The 22,679-nt window shown below is 35.5% G+C and overlaps 1 protein-coding gene across 1 annotated transcript in view; it reads right to left on the reverse strand.

Moving 5' to 3' along the window:
• LOC133335237 (cell adhesion molecule Dscam2-like) overlaps window positions 1-20,017 on the reverse strand; it is a gene marked incomplete at both ends in the record, with an annotated part of 76,019 nt that extends 56,002 nt beyond the window's left edge. The window contains 5 exons of the mRNA XM_061543532.1: window positions 2,018-2,137; window positions 13,153-13,288; window positions 13,866-14,011; window positions 19,101-19,250; window positions 19,886-20,017. Coding sequence (XP_061399516.1) covers window positions 2,018-2,137; window positions 13,153-13,288; window positions 13,866-14,011; window positions 19,101-19,250; window positions 19,886-20,017 — 684 coding nt within the window. The remainder of the gene's footprint in view (window positions 1-2,017; window positions 2,138-13,152; window positions 13,289-13,865; window positions 14,012-19,100; window positions 19,251-19,885) is intronic.
• Between the last annotated feature and the right edge of the window lie 2,662 nt (window positions 20,018-22,679).

Consider the following 22,679-nt stretch of genomic DNA (forward strand, 5'->3'; position numbering starts at 1 on the left):
TGGTTTTAGAAGTATGGTATAATTTGAATATGGAAGAACGCATGAAGTTGGAATCCTGATATTTGAATCTAATATTACCGTCGGAGTGTATGATTGATATGTTGGTAGTTTTGGAAATGTGTACTTATGAGTACGAAAAGTACTAAATGGCACTATATTTTTGGTAGAATTTAGATTTGGGTGAACCGATAGAGCTGGAATACTGAAAATTGGTAATAAGATTTCTATTGCATTGTAGAATTGATGTATGTTGGTAGTTTGGGAAATTCGTACTGATGTGTACTAAATTTGGTACACTTTGGATGAACCAACAGAGATGGAATCATGAAATTTGGTGTTTGATTCACTGTTGTGATGTAGGATTAAGGTACGTAGGAAGTTTAGGAAATGTTTACTAATGTGTACTACAGGGTTGCCCATATTCGACGGACCCATCTGGCAACGCCATAACTTTTGACAGAGATGCCACATCGCTTAGTGACATACCGCGTTTGAAGCGTCAGTCCAAGCAGATTTTTACCATGAACCAATACACAACACGTGAGCTCTCTGAAATAATTGAAATTTTCATTCAGCAGAAGAAGTCAACGTGCTTTTAAAACATTAAAAAATGTGAGAAGTGCGCCTTCTAAGAACACCATTAAGGGTTTATACGAAAATTTTCGACGGGTAAGGATCTTTCTAATCCGAAGAGGCCATATAAAAGTCGACCAAGGCGATCGGCCAGGAACATCCCAAAAGCACCGTTCTCAGCAGTTGGGCATGGCTCCGTCCACTTTACAACGGATTATTCGCATTGATTTGCATTTGTTCCCGTACAAAATTCAATTGACGCAAAGAATGTTGCCTGCGGACAATCCTCGTCGATTGGAATGTGTCCAAAGAGTCATCGAAATGGCCGAAGATGACGAGCAATTTTGGAACAAAATTATCATGTCCGATGAAGCCCATTTCACATTGAATGGGACCGTAAATAAGCAAAATTGCCGTTTTTACGCTACTGAAAATCCTCAGGAGATTCAGGAGTGCCTCTTCATGACGAAAAAGTCACAGTTTGTTGCGGTGTTAGTGCGAAAACGGTCATTGGGCCGGTTTCCTTCCAAAATGAAAATGGCCATGCTGTTACCATCAATCAGGAGCGTTATCGCGACATGATGACCAATTTTGTGATGCCAATTATTCGTCGAAAGCGTATGAGGCAGTTCTGATTTCAACAAGACGGCGCTCCACCGCACACAAGTCATATAACAATCGATTTTCCGAAGAATGTGTTTCCGGGTCGTTTAATGTCGATGGTGATTTGGACTGGCCACCGTGTTCGCCCGATTTGACGCCGCCTGACTTCTTCTTGTGGGGATATTTGAAGTCAAAGGTTTACGTTAACAAGCCAAGGACCGTAGGAGAGCTCAAGGACAACATTCGTGAAGAAATAGCCGCTATCCCGGCCGAAATGTTGGCAAAAACGATCGAAAATGCAGCAAAAAGGGCACAAAACGTCATCAACGCCAGAGGCGGCCATTTGAGAGATACCATATTCAAAAATTGATGTAAACAAATCTACTTGGAACAAATTAAATGATTAACATTGCCAACCGCCAAATTTTTATTTTTTTTTTCTTTGATTAAAAAAAAACATGGGTCCGTCGAATATGGGCAACACTGTAAATGACACTAAATATGGTACAATTTTGATTTGTAGTGAACCGATAGAGCTGGAATCCTGAAATTGGGTAATAAGATGTCCAATGGATTGCGTAATGTTGGTAGTTATTGAAATTTATAATTATGTATACTAAATTTGATTATGTGAACAACTTGGATTATGTGAACCGATAGACCTGGAGTTCGAAGTTCGCTTATATTTGCGAGTTTCTTCAAACTATTTCAACATAATTACCATTTTTATAATTTTACGTTTTTCCCAAATTTTAGTATACTCCCATCGTTTTGTTCGCCAAAAAATCGATAGAACGAAAAATAACAAAACGATAAAGTAGACAACATTGTATTTACTTACCTTGTCCTTTGAACCAGGTAATCGTCGGTATCGGATATCCTTCTGCCTCGCAGTTTATTGATATTGTATTGCCAAGCATTATGGCCGTATCCATTGGTTCGAAAGACCAGCGTGGTGCAACTAAACGTGATCAAATAAAATAAGACAATATTTAAGTATATCAGTGACTAGGTACAAGTATATATGTATTTCCGAGTAAAGTAAACGGTATTGGTATAAGTAAATATGTATTGAAGGGTATATTGAAACTAGTCGATACATGAAACACAAAAAAAAAAACAATGTAGTAGTGTATCAAATTAACGGAAAAAAGAAACTAAGGAAATCCTACTCGTTTTCTTTCTGCCAAAAGAAGTAGTATTAGTTTAAGGATCAAAGGATACTGACAGATGGGGATGTTAAAAAATATTCGCTTTTTGGGGATTAAAGACATTAAGGGATGTATTTAATAAAAAAATAAGTCTTTTGGGGATTAGGTTTTCGTATATTAGAGTTGTCAAGGTGTTTTTGTTATTCTCGTTTCATTTCAGGTGAACTGAAAATCTGTATTCGAAGTAAATCCGTTGTGATATATTTTACGGCATTTTATAAAGTATATAAAGCACTTTGAGAAAAAAACATTTCTTGGCAAATTAAAACAATATAATGCAAAATATATGTTTTTCTTTTGCATGAATAAATAATGTTGTTCAATGTATTCCAAGTAATTTATAAATGCAGTTTGACATATGAAATGAAAAAGTAATAAATTGCTATTATGACGTTTTTCAATAAAATTTCATATGAAATGAATAAAGATTGAATTCCTAGTATTCAATATGAGTTTTTTTTTTAATTGGATCATTTTTATGTAAAACCAGTGAGCGGAGCAGTATAGTCGGACGGAGCCGACCATATGATACCCTACAAAACTTCCACGAAAATCTAACTTTCTGTGGTTATATATTCTGAGCATGGAAAATATTTCGCTATATTTGCACAATCTTCACCGACTAGAGGTCAACAAATATTACTAACATTCAGTAAATCCCTTCCAATTACTTGTCCAGATTCCCTTCACCGTGGGTTGTGTTATGATGTTCGACTTTCAATTATGGCCTATATATTGACTAAAAAAACACAAAAAATTAAGTTTTCGGTCCACCTCATCCCAATATTATTATCGGATCATCACCGACAATTGTAGGCGTTATCCTTGACCATTCCTGGATCCTCATGGAAAATTTCAAAGCGATCAGAGCTATATTCTATTCTTCTAGTGTGGTAATGGTAAATAATATATCAGTACGTAAGCACCTGTAAATATTTAAGTGTAACTCCCACATCTGAGTACATACGACAATATAATTGGTATAAATTTAAAGGTCAACCACTCCTCTTGGATATACTATCAACTTCTCGGCTCTATGTCATTCAGGAGTAAATATAAACGATATAGAATACAAATTTTGTAATTTTTCACATAAAAGTTAGGGTCCATTTGACCCACTAAGTATTGATCGATCTTTATCAAAACAAGCATGCTTATTCTTTGGCCCTATCCCCTTCTCCATGTAGAAATTCGCGGTGTTTGGGCCATAATTGCGGCCTCGGACAATCGGACAAAATTTAGTTTTTGGTCCATTTCATCCCCTAGATATTAACCGATCTTTACCAAAAACAATAGGGGTCTTCATTGGGCAGAACCCATCCTACGTGCAAAATTTCATGAAGATTGGTCCATAACTGCGGCCTGTATCGTGTTTACAAATTATAATGGAGAGATATAACGATCGGTATACTTAAAGGTGGGTCTAGGACCAATATTTCGCGGCGTTACAAACTCTTGCGGCTGCACAAAGCTATAATACCCTGACAACATAGTTGTGTAGGGTATAAAAAGTATAAATGAATGTATTTTATAATCGGCATTTTGAGCAGTTTTAGATACTACACCTCATTAGATAAAGAGACTTACCTTTGCCATTTTCTGAATTTTTTTTTTATAAATTCCATAAATGTTTCATAAGAAAAGTGAAAAGTCGTAAAGTTCGGCGGGAAGAACTTTTTAAACCCACTGATGTGTCTTCAAAATTTCATTAAGTCGATTCTCCACACATGAATTTGTACCCTTATATGAGGGCCACTGGAAACTTGAGTCAATATTTATAATTTTTGGTAGGCAGATTTTTTATCTAATGAAAATGTATCAATTTAGAGCCAATTTGGCAAAACAAAATATTAAATAGCTTCCAAATTGGTTAAAGCTCAAGCTGCCCACAATACAGATTTTTGGGATGAAGAATTTCCCTAAAAGGTGGACCAATATTGATTATTTTTAGTACGAAGATTTACTATCATACCACAACCCATAATAAAAAATTACCGTCCATTAAATTGATCCATGCACACAAATATACCAAATGCGTCGAGTAATGGCGAATACTGTTATATGGAGGCTACCCTAAAAAGTGGATCAATATTCAGTTTAAAAACATGAAAAAAAACTCATAAAGCAGAATATTTAGAGATACCTTTATATGGGGGTTATATCAAAACGTGGACCGATATACCCCATTTGCAATACCAACCACCATAGGCATAATAGCAATGAACGTTCAAAGCTATCTCAAATATTGCCATCTCTACGCGCAGAAATCGAAATATAATTTTATTCTGAGGTTTGACCATTTATAACTCCGGAATTATTAAAGTATATGAAAAAAATTTAATAGGGTTGGATTTATTGATCTGTCGTTGCAAACTTTTCGTGATATTGTCCTACAAAGTTTATTTTTGTGGAAGCTGTGTCTACTATAATAAAAACCAGTAAGGAAAGTAGTAAAGTCGGACGGGGCCGACTATATGATACCCTTCACCACTATGGGTATATTAAACAGGACTATTAACATGAAATTGGATGAAATAAAATATGTGATATTTATCTAAATGTGAATCTACCTAGATCTATCCATAAAGTATGTAAATCGACTTCAAACAAATATAAATAGGTCATCTGTTGGGCTATGTCTGTCAAATTTCGTGCAAATCGAAAGATATATAAAGCGACTTTGGTCCACCATTTACATGAAATCGGACGAAACTATATGGGAGCTATATAGAAATCTAGACCGATTTTCACGAAACTTGGCAGACATAATTCTAGGCTCAATTAAGTACGTTATGCCAAATTTCGTGCAAATCGAAGGATATATAGGGACTTTGGAGCACCATTTACACGAAATCGGACGAAACTATATATGGGAGCTATATCTAAATCTGACCGATTTTCACGAAACTTGGCAGACATCATTCTAGACCTAATTGATTAGGCTGTACCAAATTTCGTGCAAATCGAAAGATATATAGCGACTTTGGTCCACCATTTACATGAAATCGGACGAAACTATATATGGGAGCTATATCTAAATCTGGACCGATTTTCTCGAAACTTGGCAGACATCATTCAAGGCTCAATTCAGTACGTTATGCCAAATTTCGTGCAAATCGAAAGATATATAGGGACTTTGGGGCACCATTTACATGAAATCGGACGAAACTATACATGGGAGCTATATCTAAATCTGGACCGATTTTTTCGAAACTTGGCAGACATAATTCTATGCTCAATTCAGTACGTTATGCCAAATTTCGTGCAAATCGAAAGATATATAGGGATTTTGGAGCACCATTTACCTGAAATCGGACGAAACTATATATGGGAGCTATATCTAAATCTGGACCGATTTTCACGAAACTTGGCAGACATCATTCTAGACCTAATTGATTAGCCTGTACCAAATTTCGTGCAAATCGAAAGATATATAGGGACCGTTTACATTAAATCGGTTAAATATATATATGGGAGCTATATCTAAATCTGAACCGATTTTTCCCAATTTCAATAGGGTTCGTCCTTGGGCCGAATAAGTGACCTATGCCAAATTTCATCTAAATCGGATTATAAATGCGACCTGTACTTTGTTTACAATTTAACACCAACAGACGGACAGACGGACAGACGGACGGACGGACGGACATGCATAAATCGACTTAAAAAGTGATTCTATGCATATTCTCAAAAGGAACCATGGGTCTATCTCGTTTCCTTTCGCCTGTTACAAACATATGCACAAAGACATAATACCCTGTACCACAGTGTGGTGAAGGGTATAAAAATAATGGGTAAAAACAGGGGGAGGCAACTCAGGTTTTTAATGTTTTTTTTTTTCCTCGATTTGTGGGTTAGCCATTAATTTCACGGCCTTCGTGCAAAGTAAAAGTGGAAGCGTACACAATGAGATGTACGTCCCTTATGTATCATTTTTCGACTAGTAATCTGCATCTACCTTTAAGGGAACCCCCCCCCCCCCCCAACACGAGTTTAATTTTTCAAGATTTTCAATGGGCTGGTAAAACAATGCCAATGCTTGTTAAGGTTTGTAACGTTGCACATATATAATTGAAGATTTAAAAGAGAAGAAAAATAATTTACAAAATTTTTTTGTTATTGTTTTGTTTTTGTTTTTTGTAATTAAAGAAAAGTCCTTATTCTTGATGGCGGGCATGATAACTCCTCATTGGAACATCGGAATCCGAAAATTCCACCGGTGTTAGGAAGAGTACATGTCTGGCTCTCGTATGAACTAGGATTATTGACTTCGCTCTAAAATTAACAAAATGGCGGACCTTTGAAAAAATATTTTTGCAAAATCGCCGATTTTTTACCAAAAAACAATAAGGAAGATCTTCACCGATTGGCTTTATCCTACATCATACGATAGCTATACACTCACAGAGAAATGTGTAAAAATTTGGAATCGATTGGGTTATTAGTTTTTGAGTTATAGTGCCCTCCATTCGCAAAAAAATGTTTAGAGAATAACGCGTTTATAGTTTGAGAGGCCTTCAGCCGTCACTTGATGCTGACATAATAAACCGGCTATATCTTTAAGAGTTCTTGAGATTTTCACTTCAAGTTTTGTAGGGTTATTCTTTAATTCGAATCTACACTTATTCAAGGATGTCCTTACAAAATTTTAAGATACGGATTTTGAATTTTTGTTAAAACAGAATTTTAAAAACATCAAATTTGTTGATATTAATTTTTTTTTAATAATTTTTAATTTTTTTTTATTTAATTCGAATCTACACGAATTCAAGAAAGTCCCTACAAAATTTCAAGAGAAAATCTCAAGAACTCTTGAAGATATAGCCGATTTATTGTGTCAGCATCAAGTGACGGCTAAAGGGCTTCTCAAACTTTAAACGCGTTTTTCTCTTTTTTGAATGGCGGGCACGATAACTCAAAAACTAATGACCCAATCGATTCCAAATTTTTACACGTTACTCTGTGAGTGTATAGCTATCGTATGAACTAGGATAAAGCCAATCGGTGAAGATCATCTTTATTTTTAACTTGGTTTTTGGTAAAAAATCGGCGATTTTCCAATTTTTTTTTCCAATCTTCACGAAATTTTGCATGTAGGATGGGTTCTGGCCAATAAAGACTCCTATTATTTTTGAAAAAGACCGATTAATTTTTAGCGGATGAAATGGATGTCTGATTTTCTGGCCGCAATTATGGCCCAAACTTCGCGAATTTTTACATGGAGAAGGGAATCGGGCCCAAGAATATAAATGCCTATTTTGATAAAGACTGTGACTTTTGTGTGAAAAATTACAAAATTTGTATTCTATGGCGTATAGATTTACCCCTGAAGGATAGAGTCCCGAGAAGTTGAAAGTATATTCAAGAGGAGTGGTTGCCTTTTAAATTGATGTGTTGTATATACTCGGTGTGGGAGTCACACTTAAATATTTACAGGTGCCACTACCACACTAGAGGGCAAAAATATAGCACTGATCGGTTTGAAATGTCCCATGAGGATCCAAGTATGGTCAAGGACAACGCCTATAATATTCGATGATGATCAAATAATAATATTGGGTGGAAGTAGACAGAAAACTTATTTTTTGTGTTTTTCGAGTCGATCGTAACACGACCCACGATGAAGGGAATCTGGACAAGTAATTAGAAGGGCTGTACTGAATATTAGTAATGTTTTTGACCTCTAGACTGTCAAGAGGATGCAAATCGCGAAATATCTGACAAATTGCCTTCAAAGAAGCGCTGAAATAACTTAGGCAATAGTTTTCATGTACTGAATTCACAGTTGTATATTCTTTACCATAAGGTGGAATCATTCCGTTTTTTAGACCTAAACATATAACCTGGCGACCTCATATTATTGCTCAAATTAAAATTCTAAATGGTATACATTTTGGGTAGATCCCCTCCTAAATTTCGATAGTTGAAGGACGTTATTTAATCGAATTTGTTATAATCGAATGCTATGTATTTTGACACATGTTGGATGATATGTTTATGTCGGTTCTTTTTTGTAATTCGGAATCTGGCAACCCTAGGCCTAGACATGGTAAGTTGCTACCAGAAAAAAAAAACCTAAATTTAGGAGTGCGATTATATACTCATGGACCGTTATTGCTAATTTTTTGAAAGAAAGATTTGGCACTCTATCAGTTCCACAAATATATAAGTACATTCAGTTTGGTTAAAAACGTATATGACATTCTGAAAATACTGAAATTTTGGAAATTCTAAATCTTGGAACGGTACTGATCACTTATTGGGTGAGAGGTACCATTCGATAGGGGCTACTCCGAAATATGTGACAATATTGATATAAATGGAGGGAGATGTTCTTCCTAACGAGAATCCAATATATAAAATTACCGACAACATGGGTGATACATGTACCCAAACTCTATAAACTTCAGGAATCTAAAAAGTAGAGTAATATTGATATATGGGCAATATTGCCAATTTTTTAACATAGCTGAAGCGCAGGTTCACCCCTTTATAACTCGGGAACTACTTAAGTATATGAAAAAAAGTGAATAGTTTTGTGTTAACTGATCTGCCGTTGCAAACTGTTCATGATATTGACCTCCAAACTTTATTTTGGTGGAAGCTGTGTCTACCAGAGATGATCCGTCAGAAGCAGTGACGTAAATGACATACATTTCCAACGTATAATACATACGTCAGAAACGTCGGAAACCCACGCAAAACCATTAGGTTTTTGACAAAATAGCTATTTCCATTAATCAATTTGGAAATTCCGTATGCTTTACTGAAATCCATATCAAATTTCAAATTTTATTCTCCAAAAAGTTTACAATTTTTTAATAAGTTCTAGTAAGGAATACTCATATATATGTAAACATAATGTATATTCCTGAAAATAACTCTATATGGTAATAATATTCAAATAAATGACGTTTACTACATTTATTACATTTTATACAGGTATATGACGTTTTCGACGTTTACACCTTTTTGACAGTCGAAATCCTTAAAATTCGTCATACGGACCATCCCTCGTGTCTACTTTAATGTAAAAAAATGTGTAAAAGCAGGTTGAGGCGAACCAGTTTTTTTATGTTCTCTATCGATTTGTGACTAAGCCACTCATTGCACGGTCTTCGTATCAAAATAAAACTAGAAGCCAACGAAATGGGGACTACGCCCCTTATGTATCATTTTTCAAAATTTTAACTGCATCTACCTTTAAATGATGCTGACATTTTGAAGCTCGATTTTGAGTGTTTTTTTTTTTAATTTTACTTCTAGTTTTAATACGTAAACAGGAATTTATAAAAATCGATTATAAGATTATTGTAGTCGCGAATCTGCGTAATTTGATATGTATTTTGTGTATGTAGTATGCACAGCTTCAGAGTAATACTCATCCGAAGGTCCGAATTTTGTGCGATCAAATTTCTAAAAAACCTATTTTTCGGGCCAAATGTTTAGATCTGTCAACTGAATGATATGAGTACCCGCGATCAATAAGGTTGTTTACGTTTCGGATGATATAAAATCTTCTTCGTGAAAATCCATCTACTAGAACGGTGGGAACTGGCCTTCCAAAAACACGAAATTTGGCAAAAAATGTTTTTGAAAATATCGCGGATTTATTTGCGTTTTCTGTGTATCATTTCCGCTTCAATAAATGACCTCATACGAATTTTGATCTTTTTCAAAAAGAGAACTTTAAACACTTCAGCCGAAAGAGAGATGTACGCAATTTATCTCAAAAATAGATTGTGCTGGCACATCCATGGTTCTTAATGGACCACATTGAAATCGGTATAGATCGATGTATTTTTTTAGGGTGCATACCGAAATCGGATGCGCGTTAATGGCATATGGAGTTTTCGGAAATTATTCGCGTTTTACTATTTTTTGGGTACATCAATGCAACATGTGGCACATCTTAGCCGTCAAATGAAATTTCGAAAAATATTCATGGATTGGAAGATAAACTTCAGTACTTCCTTGAAACCGCATGCGCAACAAACGATTTTGATAATTACGCGATTTAGACGCAATTTATCTCAAAAATAGTGTGAGCTGGCACATCCATGGTTCTTAATGGACCACATTGAAATCGGTATAGATCGATATATTTTTTTAGGGTGCACACCGAAATCGGATGCGCGTTAACGGCATATGGAGTTTTCGGAAATTATTCGCGTTTTACGATTTTTTGGGTACTTCAATGTAACGTGTGGCACATCTTAGCCGTCAAATGAAATTTCGCAAAATATATATGGATTGGAAGATAAACTTCTGTACTTCCCGGAAACCGCATGCGCATCAAATGATTCTGAGAATTACGCGATTTACACGCAATTTAAAATGTATATTTCATAATATTATTTTATTTTAAGATTTATTCCTATTTATAGATTTCTAAGATTTATCGGAAGGGTCTTGATATAATCCGCAAGGCGTATACTTATACACAAAAAGTGATTATTATTATATATGTCAATTTTTTCGGCGAAATTCGGGTAAAATAGCAGAATAACACCAACATTTTTTTCTGAAATTTCTTGTATACAATTAAAACCAGTAAGGAAAGTAGTAAAGTCGGACGGGGCCGACTATATGATACCCTTCACCACTATGGGTATATTAAACAGGACTATTAACATGAAATTGGATGAAATAAAATATGTGATATTTATCTAAATGTGAATCTACCTAGATCTATCCATAAAGTATGTAAATCGACTTCAAACAAATATAAATAGGTCATCTGTTGGGCTATGTCTGTCAAATTTCGTGCAAATCGAAAGATATATAAAGCGACTTTGGTCCACCATTTACATGAAATCGGACGAAACTATATGGGAGCTATATAGAAATCTAGACCGATTTTCACGAAACTTGGCAGACATAATTCTAGGCTCAATTAAGTACGTTATGCCAAATTTCGTGCAAATCGAAAGATATATAGGGACTTTGGAGCACCATTTACACGAAATCGGACGAAACTATATATGGGAGCTATATCTAAATCTGAACCGATTTTCACGAAACTTGGCAGACATCATTCTAGACCTAATTGATTAGGCTGTACCAAATTTCGTGCAAATCGAAAGATATATAGCGACTTTGGTCCACCATTTACATGAAATCGGACGAAACTATATATGGGAGCTATATCTAAATCTGGACCGATTTTCTCGAAACTTGGCAGACATCATTCAAGGCTCAATTCAGTACGTTATGCCAAATTTCGTGCAAATCGAAAGATATATAGGGACTTTGGGGCACCATTTACATGAAATCGGACGAAACTATACATGGGAGCTATATCTAAATCTGGACCGATTTTTTCGAAACTTGGCAGACATAATTCTATGCTCAATTCAGTACGTCATGCCAAATTTGGTGCAAATCGAAAGATATATAGGGACTTTGGTGCACCATTTACCTGAAATCGGACGAAACTATATATGGGAGCTATATCTAAATCTGGACCGATTTTCACGAAACTTGGCAGACATCATTCTAGACCTAATTGATTAGGCTGTACCAAATTTCGTGCAAATCGAAAGATATATAGGGACCGTTTACATTAAATCGGTTAAATATATATATGGGAGCTATATCTAAATCTGAACCGATTTTTCCCAATTTCAATAGGGTTCGTCCTTGGGCCGAATACGTGACCTATGCCAAATTTCATCTAAATCGGATTATAAATGCGACCTGTACTTTGTTTACAATTTAACACCAACAGACGGACAGACGGACAGACGGACATGCATAAATCGACTCAGAAAGTGATTCTATGCATATTCTCAAAAGGAACTATGGGTCTATCTCGTTTCCTTTTGCCTGTTACAAACATATGCACAAAGACATAATACCCTGTACCACAGTGTGGTGAAGGGTATAAAAATAAATATGATGACATTATTTTTTCGAACCAAAAACAAATATTTTTCCTCAATATCTTGTTTTGTTGTCGATTTGATTTAGAAACCGCTACACGGACTTGTGTGATTTTGATATCATTTGATTCACCATCATGTTTAGATTGTGTAGATATTTTTAAATTAATTTTTAGGTGTGTGTATGTCATTAATATAATGAAAATATTGATGTAATGTGCTATATTTTTTTCTCATATTTCGCGAATATGTGCAACATTATCGCGATTATTATAATATATTCATATTCTTATTTTACGGAGGAAGATCTATATCAACGTTTTTGGTCAATATAATAAACGGCGTAATTTTAAGATTTTTTCTTATACCCAAAATTAAAACCTCGATAACTTTTGCGCGCATCAACCAAAAATTTGATCGCGAACGGTTTCGGAGTCAGAACATTTTTCTCAATGTGTACCAAAAATCATTGATGTGCCACAAAAACAAAAAAAGCTGATTTTTTGAAAATGGAATATTAAAAAATTGGCAATATTGCCCATATTACTAAATTAAAGGAAATGTGTACAAAATACAAAGTATTGGGTAGAACCATAGGGTTATAGCACAACAAATGTTCAATAATAATGATCGTAGAAGATTACGATTAGTAGTAATCGTAATCTGATCAAGAAAATATATACTTGAAATAAATACACTGCACCTTATGGTAGATGCTTTTCAACTTATCTGATATCTTCGATATCCAATGGATTTCCCCAGTATACAACATAGATTGCCACTTAATTCAATTAATTTGATTACTTGATAAAATTACAGTTTCAATATACCAATAAATAACGACGACTTTTGTCGAATGCAAAACAAGATTTTCAACTCACCTCTAACTTGTAATTCAGCTGTGTAGTTAACCTTGGCAGCAGCATTGCTGGCATAACAGGTGTATTTGCCACTGTGCTTAGCACTGATGTCCTTAAAAACAAGCAACGAATAAAACTCCTCCTTTTTCTCGGAAATCTTTTGTTAATTGAAAACAAAAAAAGATGGGAACAAAAATAAACCATAAAACCATAGATTACTTTAAAAACCCAACAACGGTGTATATCCGAAGATTTTTTAAACAGACACAAAAAAGAAGCAGAAGAGGAACCGAAATCCTTTTTATGTCTGCAGCTAAAGACTTTTCATTGTGTCGAAGTATTTTCATGTTTTTGTTACTATTTGTCTGGCATAACAAGAATAAAATTCAGATCCGCACACACACGTTTAAAAATATACTGATATCCCTTTGCCTTGTAACCAAAAAAAAAAAAACAACTTTGATACAAAAGACCCAACGGCAGGATATTGAGTGAGGGCGAGACCGACCTACACATTTATATTAGTGCCCCAAAGGATAATGTATTAAATTGTGTGTGTTATTAGAAATGAATAAGTATGTGATTTCTCTTATTCGTTTTCAACGCTATGGTCGGTAAGTCTTCCTTCCTTCCATTTTTTGATAATATTTTCTTGTCTGTTTTCGGGATTTCTTCTTAATTCTCCCTCCCTTGTTCTCTCTCCCTTGTTGGCCATTCAAAAGATTATCACTTACCTGTAGACTTGATGGTATAGACATGTCATCCTTTTTCCAACTGAAAAATATGGGCATATCACCCGAGGATACGGCACATGTGATTTGTGCCCTTCCACCTTCTTGCAGGTTTTTGGGAAACTTAAATGGTTCGATAACTGGAGGGCCTGCAAAATAAAAAAAATAGATGATATAATAATGGAACATTGAAAAATGCAATAATAATAATGTGTAAATAGTCTCGAAAATTGTAGAAAATTGATTTTTAATTTGGGGATCAAGTATGGGTAACTCAAACAATATATGAAATTTAAGGTTTCGATACAATTTTTATATTAACGTTCACCTTCCATGCTCTCTAAAGAAAAATAACAAATAATTTTATAAGTTTGACATTTTTACAAATGAAAAAATAATATGGTCGACCAAGTAAGCGGAGTGTTAAATTGATGCAAAACGTTTTATGGGTCAAATGTGAAGCTTGTCCGACCATCAGTTAATTATAAGTTATAATCGATAGTCACGAATATTCCGTATGTCGGTATACGGTCAACATATAGCGGATGAAATTGACCTTGCATATGGTGTAAAATATTAAAAGGAAGTACGTCGTGAGTTACTTAATTTTATGATCAGTTTCATCGACCGACTGAACCGGATATTCACATCAAATTTACATTGTTGGTCATTAAATCACCAACACGCTTACGTAGAGTGCGGACTGAAGAAAATATCGGAGCTTTATAGCTCAGAGTTAATGATGACAATAAATTATCGATTTGTCGCCGTTCGAAATGTGGGTAATATTGCGGAAGGATTAGCTGGTGCAAGAATTACAGCCAAATGACCCACCAACTTAAAAAGGAAGCCGAAGTTAAATTTGTACATCGAAAAAAGTGTTCAGCGACGAAGAACCTCGTGTTTAGCTTAATAGCTACATAAATAAGAAGAATTGTCGATTTTGGAGTGAAGACCATCCAGACATTGTAAAAGCTACGAATGGAGTTTGCCTAAAATGCAAGAGTTTGAATTCCATGACATATAGTTTCGACAAGACGGTGCCAAATGCCACGCACCACCCGTAACAATTGGCTTATTGAGAAATTAGTTCGGTGAACATTTTATTTCACGTTCAGGACTGTAATATTTATTGTTGGGCTAGAACGATATGTTTCAATTCACGCAGTAGGAGTAGAGAATAAAGGTAATTTCCATTATCATAATGAGTGTTCATTAATTAGTCTTACGACGTTGATAATATCGAAGACGCCAATAAGCATATCAATAAAAACACATGTTTCTACTCATAGTAGGGTAGACTCGAAGAAGATAACTTCAGGAAAATTGTTTACATAGAGCCTCTACGTATCTATTGCGCAACAGACATCAAAAGCAACATTTACGAATGATAAGCAATTCTTTAAAAACTTATCAGCATGGTGTATATAATCTTACATGCGCAATTGCCGAAGCATTTTGTCCATTCCGCTTGAGGTATCATTATTATTATTATTTTTTTGGAAAAGAAAACGTTGGTCTCAATTTTATTTTTCTTCTTAATAAATAACCAGTGAGCGGAGCAATGTAGTCGAACGGACCGACAACTACAACTAAGCTCGATATTTCTGCGGATCAGTATTCCGAGCCTGGGAAGCATTTTGCGATATTTGCACTATATTGAGTGATTAGGGGTTAGCAGCTCCTACGCGGCATGTTTTCCGAATCATTTTTCCCGGAGTAAAAATGTACTCAACAAAATTTGTTATTTTATACAATTGACCCGTTATATATTAAGACAGCCATTCAAGTTAATTGTTGCCTCTCTGCTCTCTAGTGTGATGAATGTTATGCTAAACAATATCAGAATACGTGAAACACACATCTAAGTAAAACACCCAGATCCGAGTAGGTAGACCAATACATACACTATCAACTTCTCGGCTCTATGTCCCTCAGGATTAAATATATAGGCCATAGAATATACATTTTGTCATTTTTCACACAAAAGTGTGGGTCTATTTGACGCGCTGTATATTGACCGACCTACACCAAAACAGTTATGCCTATTCTATGGTTAGACCCTTTCTTGGTGTAAAACTTCTCGGACATATTTGTGAGAGTAAAAAACTACAAATTTTAGTCCATTTCATCCCCTAAACATTAACGGATCATTACCAAAAATAATAGGGGATTTCTTTGGCCAGAACACGTACTACATGCAAAATTTCGATTAGTCCATAACTGTGGGCTGTATCGTGTTTTCAAATTACAAACGGATGGACGGACACGCATGTCTCGATCGACTCAGCTAGTCCATATATAACAATCAGTATACTAAATGGTGGGTCTAGACCAACTCTTGGGGCCACATAAAGCTATAATGCTCTGACAACATATATGTGTAAGATATAAAAATAATTAATTGGGCGCCCCGACAGTGGCGTACAGCGATTCACCCGCTTTGATCGATCAAAAAGCTGCCGGGTTGAGCCGATGTGTGAGAATTATCATTGTCTCTGGCTGAGTTTTCAAATATATCCGAAGTTGCTTAAGCGGAACAGTCACCAAATTACAAGTTTTGCCGAGGACCGATTGGTTCGTCTTCGGAGACACAAGTGGTTGATTAAAGGTTTGTTTCGAAGTCATGCCTATGTTTTTACAGCACTGCAATCATATTTTTATACCCAAAACTATAAGGTCGAGTGGATATTAAATTAGTCAATACACTTCGATCTATTCATGTGATACGCCATAAAGATCAGAATAAAATTCTTTGTCGACCTAGTCATGCCCGTCTATATATTTGTATGTCCGTTGAAATCACGATATACAACTTTGACTTGTTGCATATACATTTCTGCTAATTCTCGGATGTTTGACATTGAATGTGGGATGTATAGGTCAAAGCTTTGGTTTAGCCCACCTAAGCCATTACACAATATTGGGTATTTTGTGTACTTTTTTAACCAAATGTAACTTGTAATTTTGGTTTCTCATGTTGATTCCATTTCCCTACCAAAATTGGCAATATTGGTGCTCTTTTTAGTATTTCTATGTTTAGGAAAGAGTTAAGATGACTGTAGGGATCATTTCAGAATATGGCCTCTCTTTTCAAAATGTCTGAATACCTAGCTTCTGTCTATGACTGAGTATATTTTCTGGCTATCAACAGCAAATTTTTAACAGTTGTTGCTGTCATTGTTCTTATTGGAAGTAAACTTTCAATTTTCATTGAATTTGGACGAACACTAAAAATTTTATACGCCAAAGGTGTGATATTTTCAAGAGGTATACCAAATTTTGGTTCCATCTATCGAGTTTTCTGTCATTTGTATTATAGGCATAATTAGAACTAAGCTGAAAATTATCACCAAATGTTGGTCCCATCTATAGAGTTTTTGTCAATTGTTTTCTATGCCCAATATGGAATAAGTTCAAAATTTTCATCGAATTTGGTTAAGCATTACCGATTTTATAGGCCAAAAGTGTTAAATTATTAAGACCCGTTGTATCTGATATAATTGTGACGTCTAGAGCAACTATAACCAATTTCTTGTTACTTGCTTTTAGGCCAACGACAAGCACTTGTACAAAATATCATCCACCTATGATGACTCCTATTTTGGCCACCGTTAATATGAACTCGTGACACTGTGCAGCGTCATTTAAAATAATAGCAATGGAGTGATTAATACCTCTAGACTACCTTTGTATCCCAATTTTTCAACCTGAGGGTCAGTAGGTTTGTACTACGTTTTCCTTTTTTGAGCGATTATCAACAAGAACAAACATTTTTATGGTCAGCTGTGCATGGATTACATTCTATTGGAGGAAATACCTACATCAGATGAATATCTGTTCGTACTGGGTTTACAACTTACTGTTCGACTAATAATATATGACTGAAAGATAGCCCAAGGAAAATCAAACAATTCTTCATAAAATCCCCATTTGGGTTGGATGACTTCTCCACATGCCATCAAAATTGAACCAATTTTATCTTCCTAAAAAATATATAAAAAGCATACCATTTGTGAGGCCATATACATGTGAAAAATTCATTCAATCCAAACGGAGTTTTAAGTAGTGTTACTTGTTTTTCTGTTGACCATATTCCTGTCATATATTGTCGCTTGAATTAATATCTAGATATAAAACCAAATGTGAAAAATCGCACAAAAAGTAAAAAATGTCGGAATTTATATTGATCAATACGGCTATTTAATTCGCTTCAAATTAAATTTACAAGTTAATAAAATATTAACCCTTTGTGTGGGAGGTACCAGATGGGGTGGGCAAATGTTGGTTCAAATCTGACTTCCCTTTCGCCTAATATTGAATTTATGTACATGAACAAATTTGACTCTTTGTGGGGGAGGTACCATATGGGGTGGAGCAATTAGTCCCTCATTCGAACTTGATCTAGGCAAGGAAAAAATAATAGGTTGTGGAAAGTTTGTTTCAAATCGGATAGTCCGTACGCATGATAATATAACATTTTTTTCATTTTGATCATCTTATGGGGGAGGTCCGTAAGGAGTGGACCGATATTCCCCATTTTCGAAATTGAACTAAATTTGGAACAAATATTAAGATGTGCAAAGTTTGGATGAAATAGACAAATCCGCGAGGCACGAGATTTACAAGTTTCAGCTTTTATATATATATATATATATATATTATATATATATATTCATGTTTTAATAGTCTGATTTCATGTGTTTTCTGATTCCCACGTATTCAAGATATTTTGTGTAATTGTCATGAACCAATAGCCCAAATTTATTTCCCAGATGTCATCGAGTTGAGACTACAACACTTTTTTTGTTATTTAAATCCACCCATGTGTAAGGTGCATAAATCGTTTGATCTGTGCAAATCTAGTTCACCTTAGATGTTTTCGTTCGTTCGGACAAGCTATTCTATGAATCACACACACACACACATTTTCAAATTTATGTCAATTGTACAGTCAGAAGTTCGCACAAACCTACACACAGACACACTTATATACACCTATATCTACAGTTTTGTCATATAACGGTGTTCCCAATTGTTAACAAGCTCAAAATATTCCCTTAGGAAGTAAAACTGAGATAAAATTGAGTCATTGAATTTCAAATAATGTTGAATGGAAACATCATCGTCATATCTACATGACGATGGTTGTTTCCGTTTTTAATGGGGGGTGGTTGAGGGGCAGGTGGAGGGATGGTAGGTTAGGTATACAAAAAAAATCGTACATAGAATACTTACTATTGACATTCAATTGAATATCACGTCGTGCTTCCTCTCCCGTGCGAACTTTAACAATACAGGTGTAGATGCCCTGGTCACGAGTCGGTTCAACATTCTTGATGACAAGATATCCTCCCTGTTGGACGGGTGCTAAAGAGTAATGGGAATCTGCAACAGAGCATAAATGCACCAAAAAAATGAAAAACAAAAATCTTGTTAAGGGACGTACACTACAACAACAGCAACAAAACGATAGTTGTATATAGAAGAAATAACCATTTAGGTTGTTATAAAGTTTACATCCATATACTGGACACATATGGATTGAATGTACTGGCAATTTTTTGCATGTTCGACGAACGTGGAGGTAGGCAAAAGTTAATGAAATAAAATTCAAAATTATGTATTAGGTATCGAAATTCTGGTGCAATTTTAGATTCAATTTTAAAATTGTTAGAAATTATAATTCGTAATTAATAAATGCAGTATTTCAGAACCTACAGAATTTTGCCAGAATTTAGGGGTTGCCCTACAAAAACAAAAACCTTAAGAAAAATATTTTTAAAATCGCAATTTTTTAAATTCCTACAACAGAGTAAAATTTTATTTTATTTTTATATTTCCAATATCCCTCAATTTTTGGAAATCTGAAAACTTTTACATGACTCCACGTTCCCATTGAACATATACAATTTGCATATTTGTTGTTTGAATGTTCATCGATTTTTGTTGTAGTTGTTGTTTTTTTTCGATGTCCATTTTCTATCGATGTCTAGCTAGCTAACATTGGCAATTTGTCTTACTTGTTGTCAGTTCATGATGTCCTTGCTCCCATCTAATTTGTTCTATTGGATAGCCGGAAAACGGACAATGTACTGTTACATCTTCGCCGGCGACAGCTTTAATGGGTCCAATGGCTCGCACATATGGTGGTCCTGAAATAAAAAAATGTATAGAACGGAAGAATATTAAAAACGAAATGTATATAAGTGGTGGTTTGACATTATTGAACGTTTAAGTAGAGTAAGGGATGTCTGCATATAGATGTATGTATATAGCGCTTGGTTTAATGATATTATTTGAACTAATGTGGATAATTGGATAAAAAAGACTATTTAGAAATTAACAATATGAACAAAATGTCGTAAAAGAGAGTTTGTATTCTGTTTAAAATTGCACAGATTGAAATTTAAGCTTTGAGTTTATTTTACAAGATATCAAATAGGAAAATAGTAGCTTGCAATTTACTATATTTTTGAGTAAATTTTCCATAATAACCTTAAAGAATATTTTTAACACACCCAAATAATCTTACGATAATTGGGTTTACAATTCGGATATGCCAAGATCTACCCTGTCCTGATATTCATAGGAGCATAGGACTTTTACAAAGCTACTACTACTAGGATGTTTGGTATTTAAAATTGAATATATCGATTAATTTTGAGGAGGTTGGTCCTCTTATATTGGAATTTCAAATATTCTATGTTCTGGAGCACGCTCTTCAATATAATCAGCTATAACTTGGTATTTTGAATTATCTTACTTATTTACTTCGCTGGCTTGAGACAGAACATTTGTTCTATAAGCCGAGCTTAAAAAAGATTTCCAAGCGCTTCGGTCTTGCGCGCAGCTCTTCCAAATTTGAAATACCATGCTTAGAAATTTTGTCTTCCACTTCATCTTTTGTGCTGGGGCATTCTCATCTATTCTCACAACATGTCCAAGCCAACGTAGTCTCTGGTTGATAATTACAATGTCAGGGACTTGGGATGCATTTCTTCTGGAGAGGAATGTAAGTCTTTTTTTTACAAATATTTGAAAATAACTTTAAATTCTTTGGATTTGAATCCGGCATCCTTTGATTTGTAGTCTGGTATATTTTAATTGTACCAAGGCCTCTCTTGTTTGTCGTGGTAGCTGCTGCTATCGTAGGCGGGTGATCCATAAGGCGATGATTTTTATGGCAACTTCTATAACACCCAAACATCGATAACATCTTGTTGTGTTTAGGAAAAAGAAGGATCTTCGTCTCCTGTTCCTGCTCTTGATCTTATGGTAAATAGTTGTGGCATGATCGAACGATTTATATAGGCTATCGAATGTGACCCCTAGAACCTTGGGGTAATTGATAGTCGGAATTGTGGAACCATCGAACTGCATATTGAAATATAGCCGCATCTCCGCTGTCCATATGGTAAACAGTGTGGTCGTTGAATTAGTGGCAGATATTTCCATATCCTCGCCCAGAAAAAAATCATCTATATACACGAGATAGTTGTTCAGCCTCTCGCAAATGTCATCAGTTTTCGGCCCTGACGCCATGATCGTACAATCATCCATGTACGTTACGGCCTTTATGCCATTACAGTTTGACCCTATGGGCCTTTGAATTCCTATTTCTGAAATCCATGTATATACGTACACATATAATTTAAGATCCAACGTTTCAATCTTGCAGGATTGTACTTTCCACGTCCTCGAACAGCATGGCGTGACTGACGGTATGAAATGCTAGCTACTAGCGACAAAAGTGAGATCGGCCTGTATGACTACCCCTTGCAGGCATCATAGCCTGACTTTAGTAGCGGGACCACTGTGCCATTTTCCAGGCATCGTGAACTAGTATTAGGGTGGTTAATGTCAAGTTGAGAACTTTAGTTAGGTACTCTACTCCTGGCTCATCAAGCTGCTTCAACATGACCATGGAGATTCCTTCCAGACCAAGCGCCTGGGATGATTTTGCGATTCTAGTAGCACTCCCAACATCCTTCAAACGTAAATTGTAGTGGTTCCTCCTCCAATTGAAGATGTCGTATACGGCTCAATACTCTTATCTTCGCCCTTTCACTCTCGGGGTGCTCTACAATTTTCGGGTTTAAACAATTCGCTCACCTTTTCGGATCTGTCGCCTCAATGCCGTTTAATGAGACAGACGCCCGATTATCATTCCTTCAGATGTTCTAGGCACTTGTTTCGCTTGTGCTTACCGACTAAAGTATTCACTTACATCGCCAGTTCTCTGATTCTGGGGTTAGTAGGCTCATCACGCTAATCTCGCTGCCTCTGCTGGGAAGTGAAATTTCTGGATTACAAATTGGATTTCCTATGGTTTAGGAAAGTACGGCGTTCAGATGTTATGAAGACGGATCTATATGATAATAGTGAGGTGATCTGACTCCAATGAAATGACGGGTTGCCAAACCACGTTATTTGACAGAACAAGCGGCACGAAAGCTTTGATCTGGAGCTTTGCGTCTGGAAAGCTTTGACAGTCTCCCCTCATCATGGTGTTCTCGTTCACCGTGCAAAACGTTGAATTATCTATTTACTCTACCAGCGCTATGCCCCTCTGGTCATTATATAGAACGGAATGCCAGAATGGTACAATAGGAATACTAACGATCCTTCATTAAGACGTTGTATCCATCACAACTCTGCAGACTGCATGTGCTGTTCAGCTGGATAGCCGCGGCGATAATACATCTGCGACTCATGAAATTCGCGATCTGGTTGATTTTCTCTCGAAATGAATTGCAATTGAATTGGTGAAATTAGACATTATTATGAGTTGTGACAGCAATGTACGGTGTAAGT

This window comes from Musca vetustissima, unplaced genomic scaffold, assembly GCF_032173495.1.
Source record: "Musca vetustissima isolate MV318-11 ecotype Yass unplaced genomic scaffold, APGP_CSIRO_Mvet_v1 utg15798, whole genome shotgun sequence".
Lineage (NCBI taxonomy): Eukaryota > Metazoa > Arthropoda > Insecta > Diptera > Muscidae > Musca > Musca vetustissima.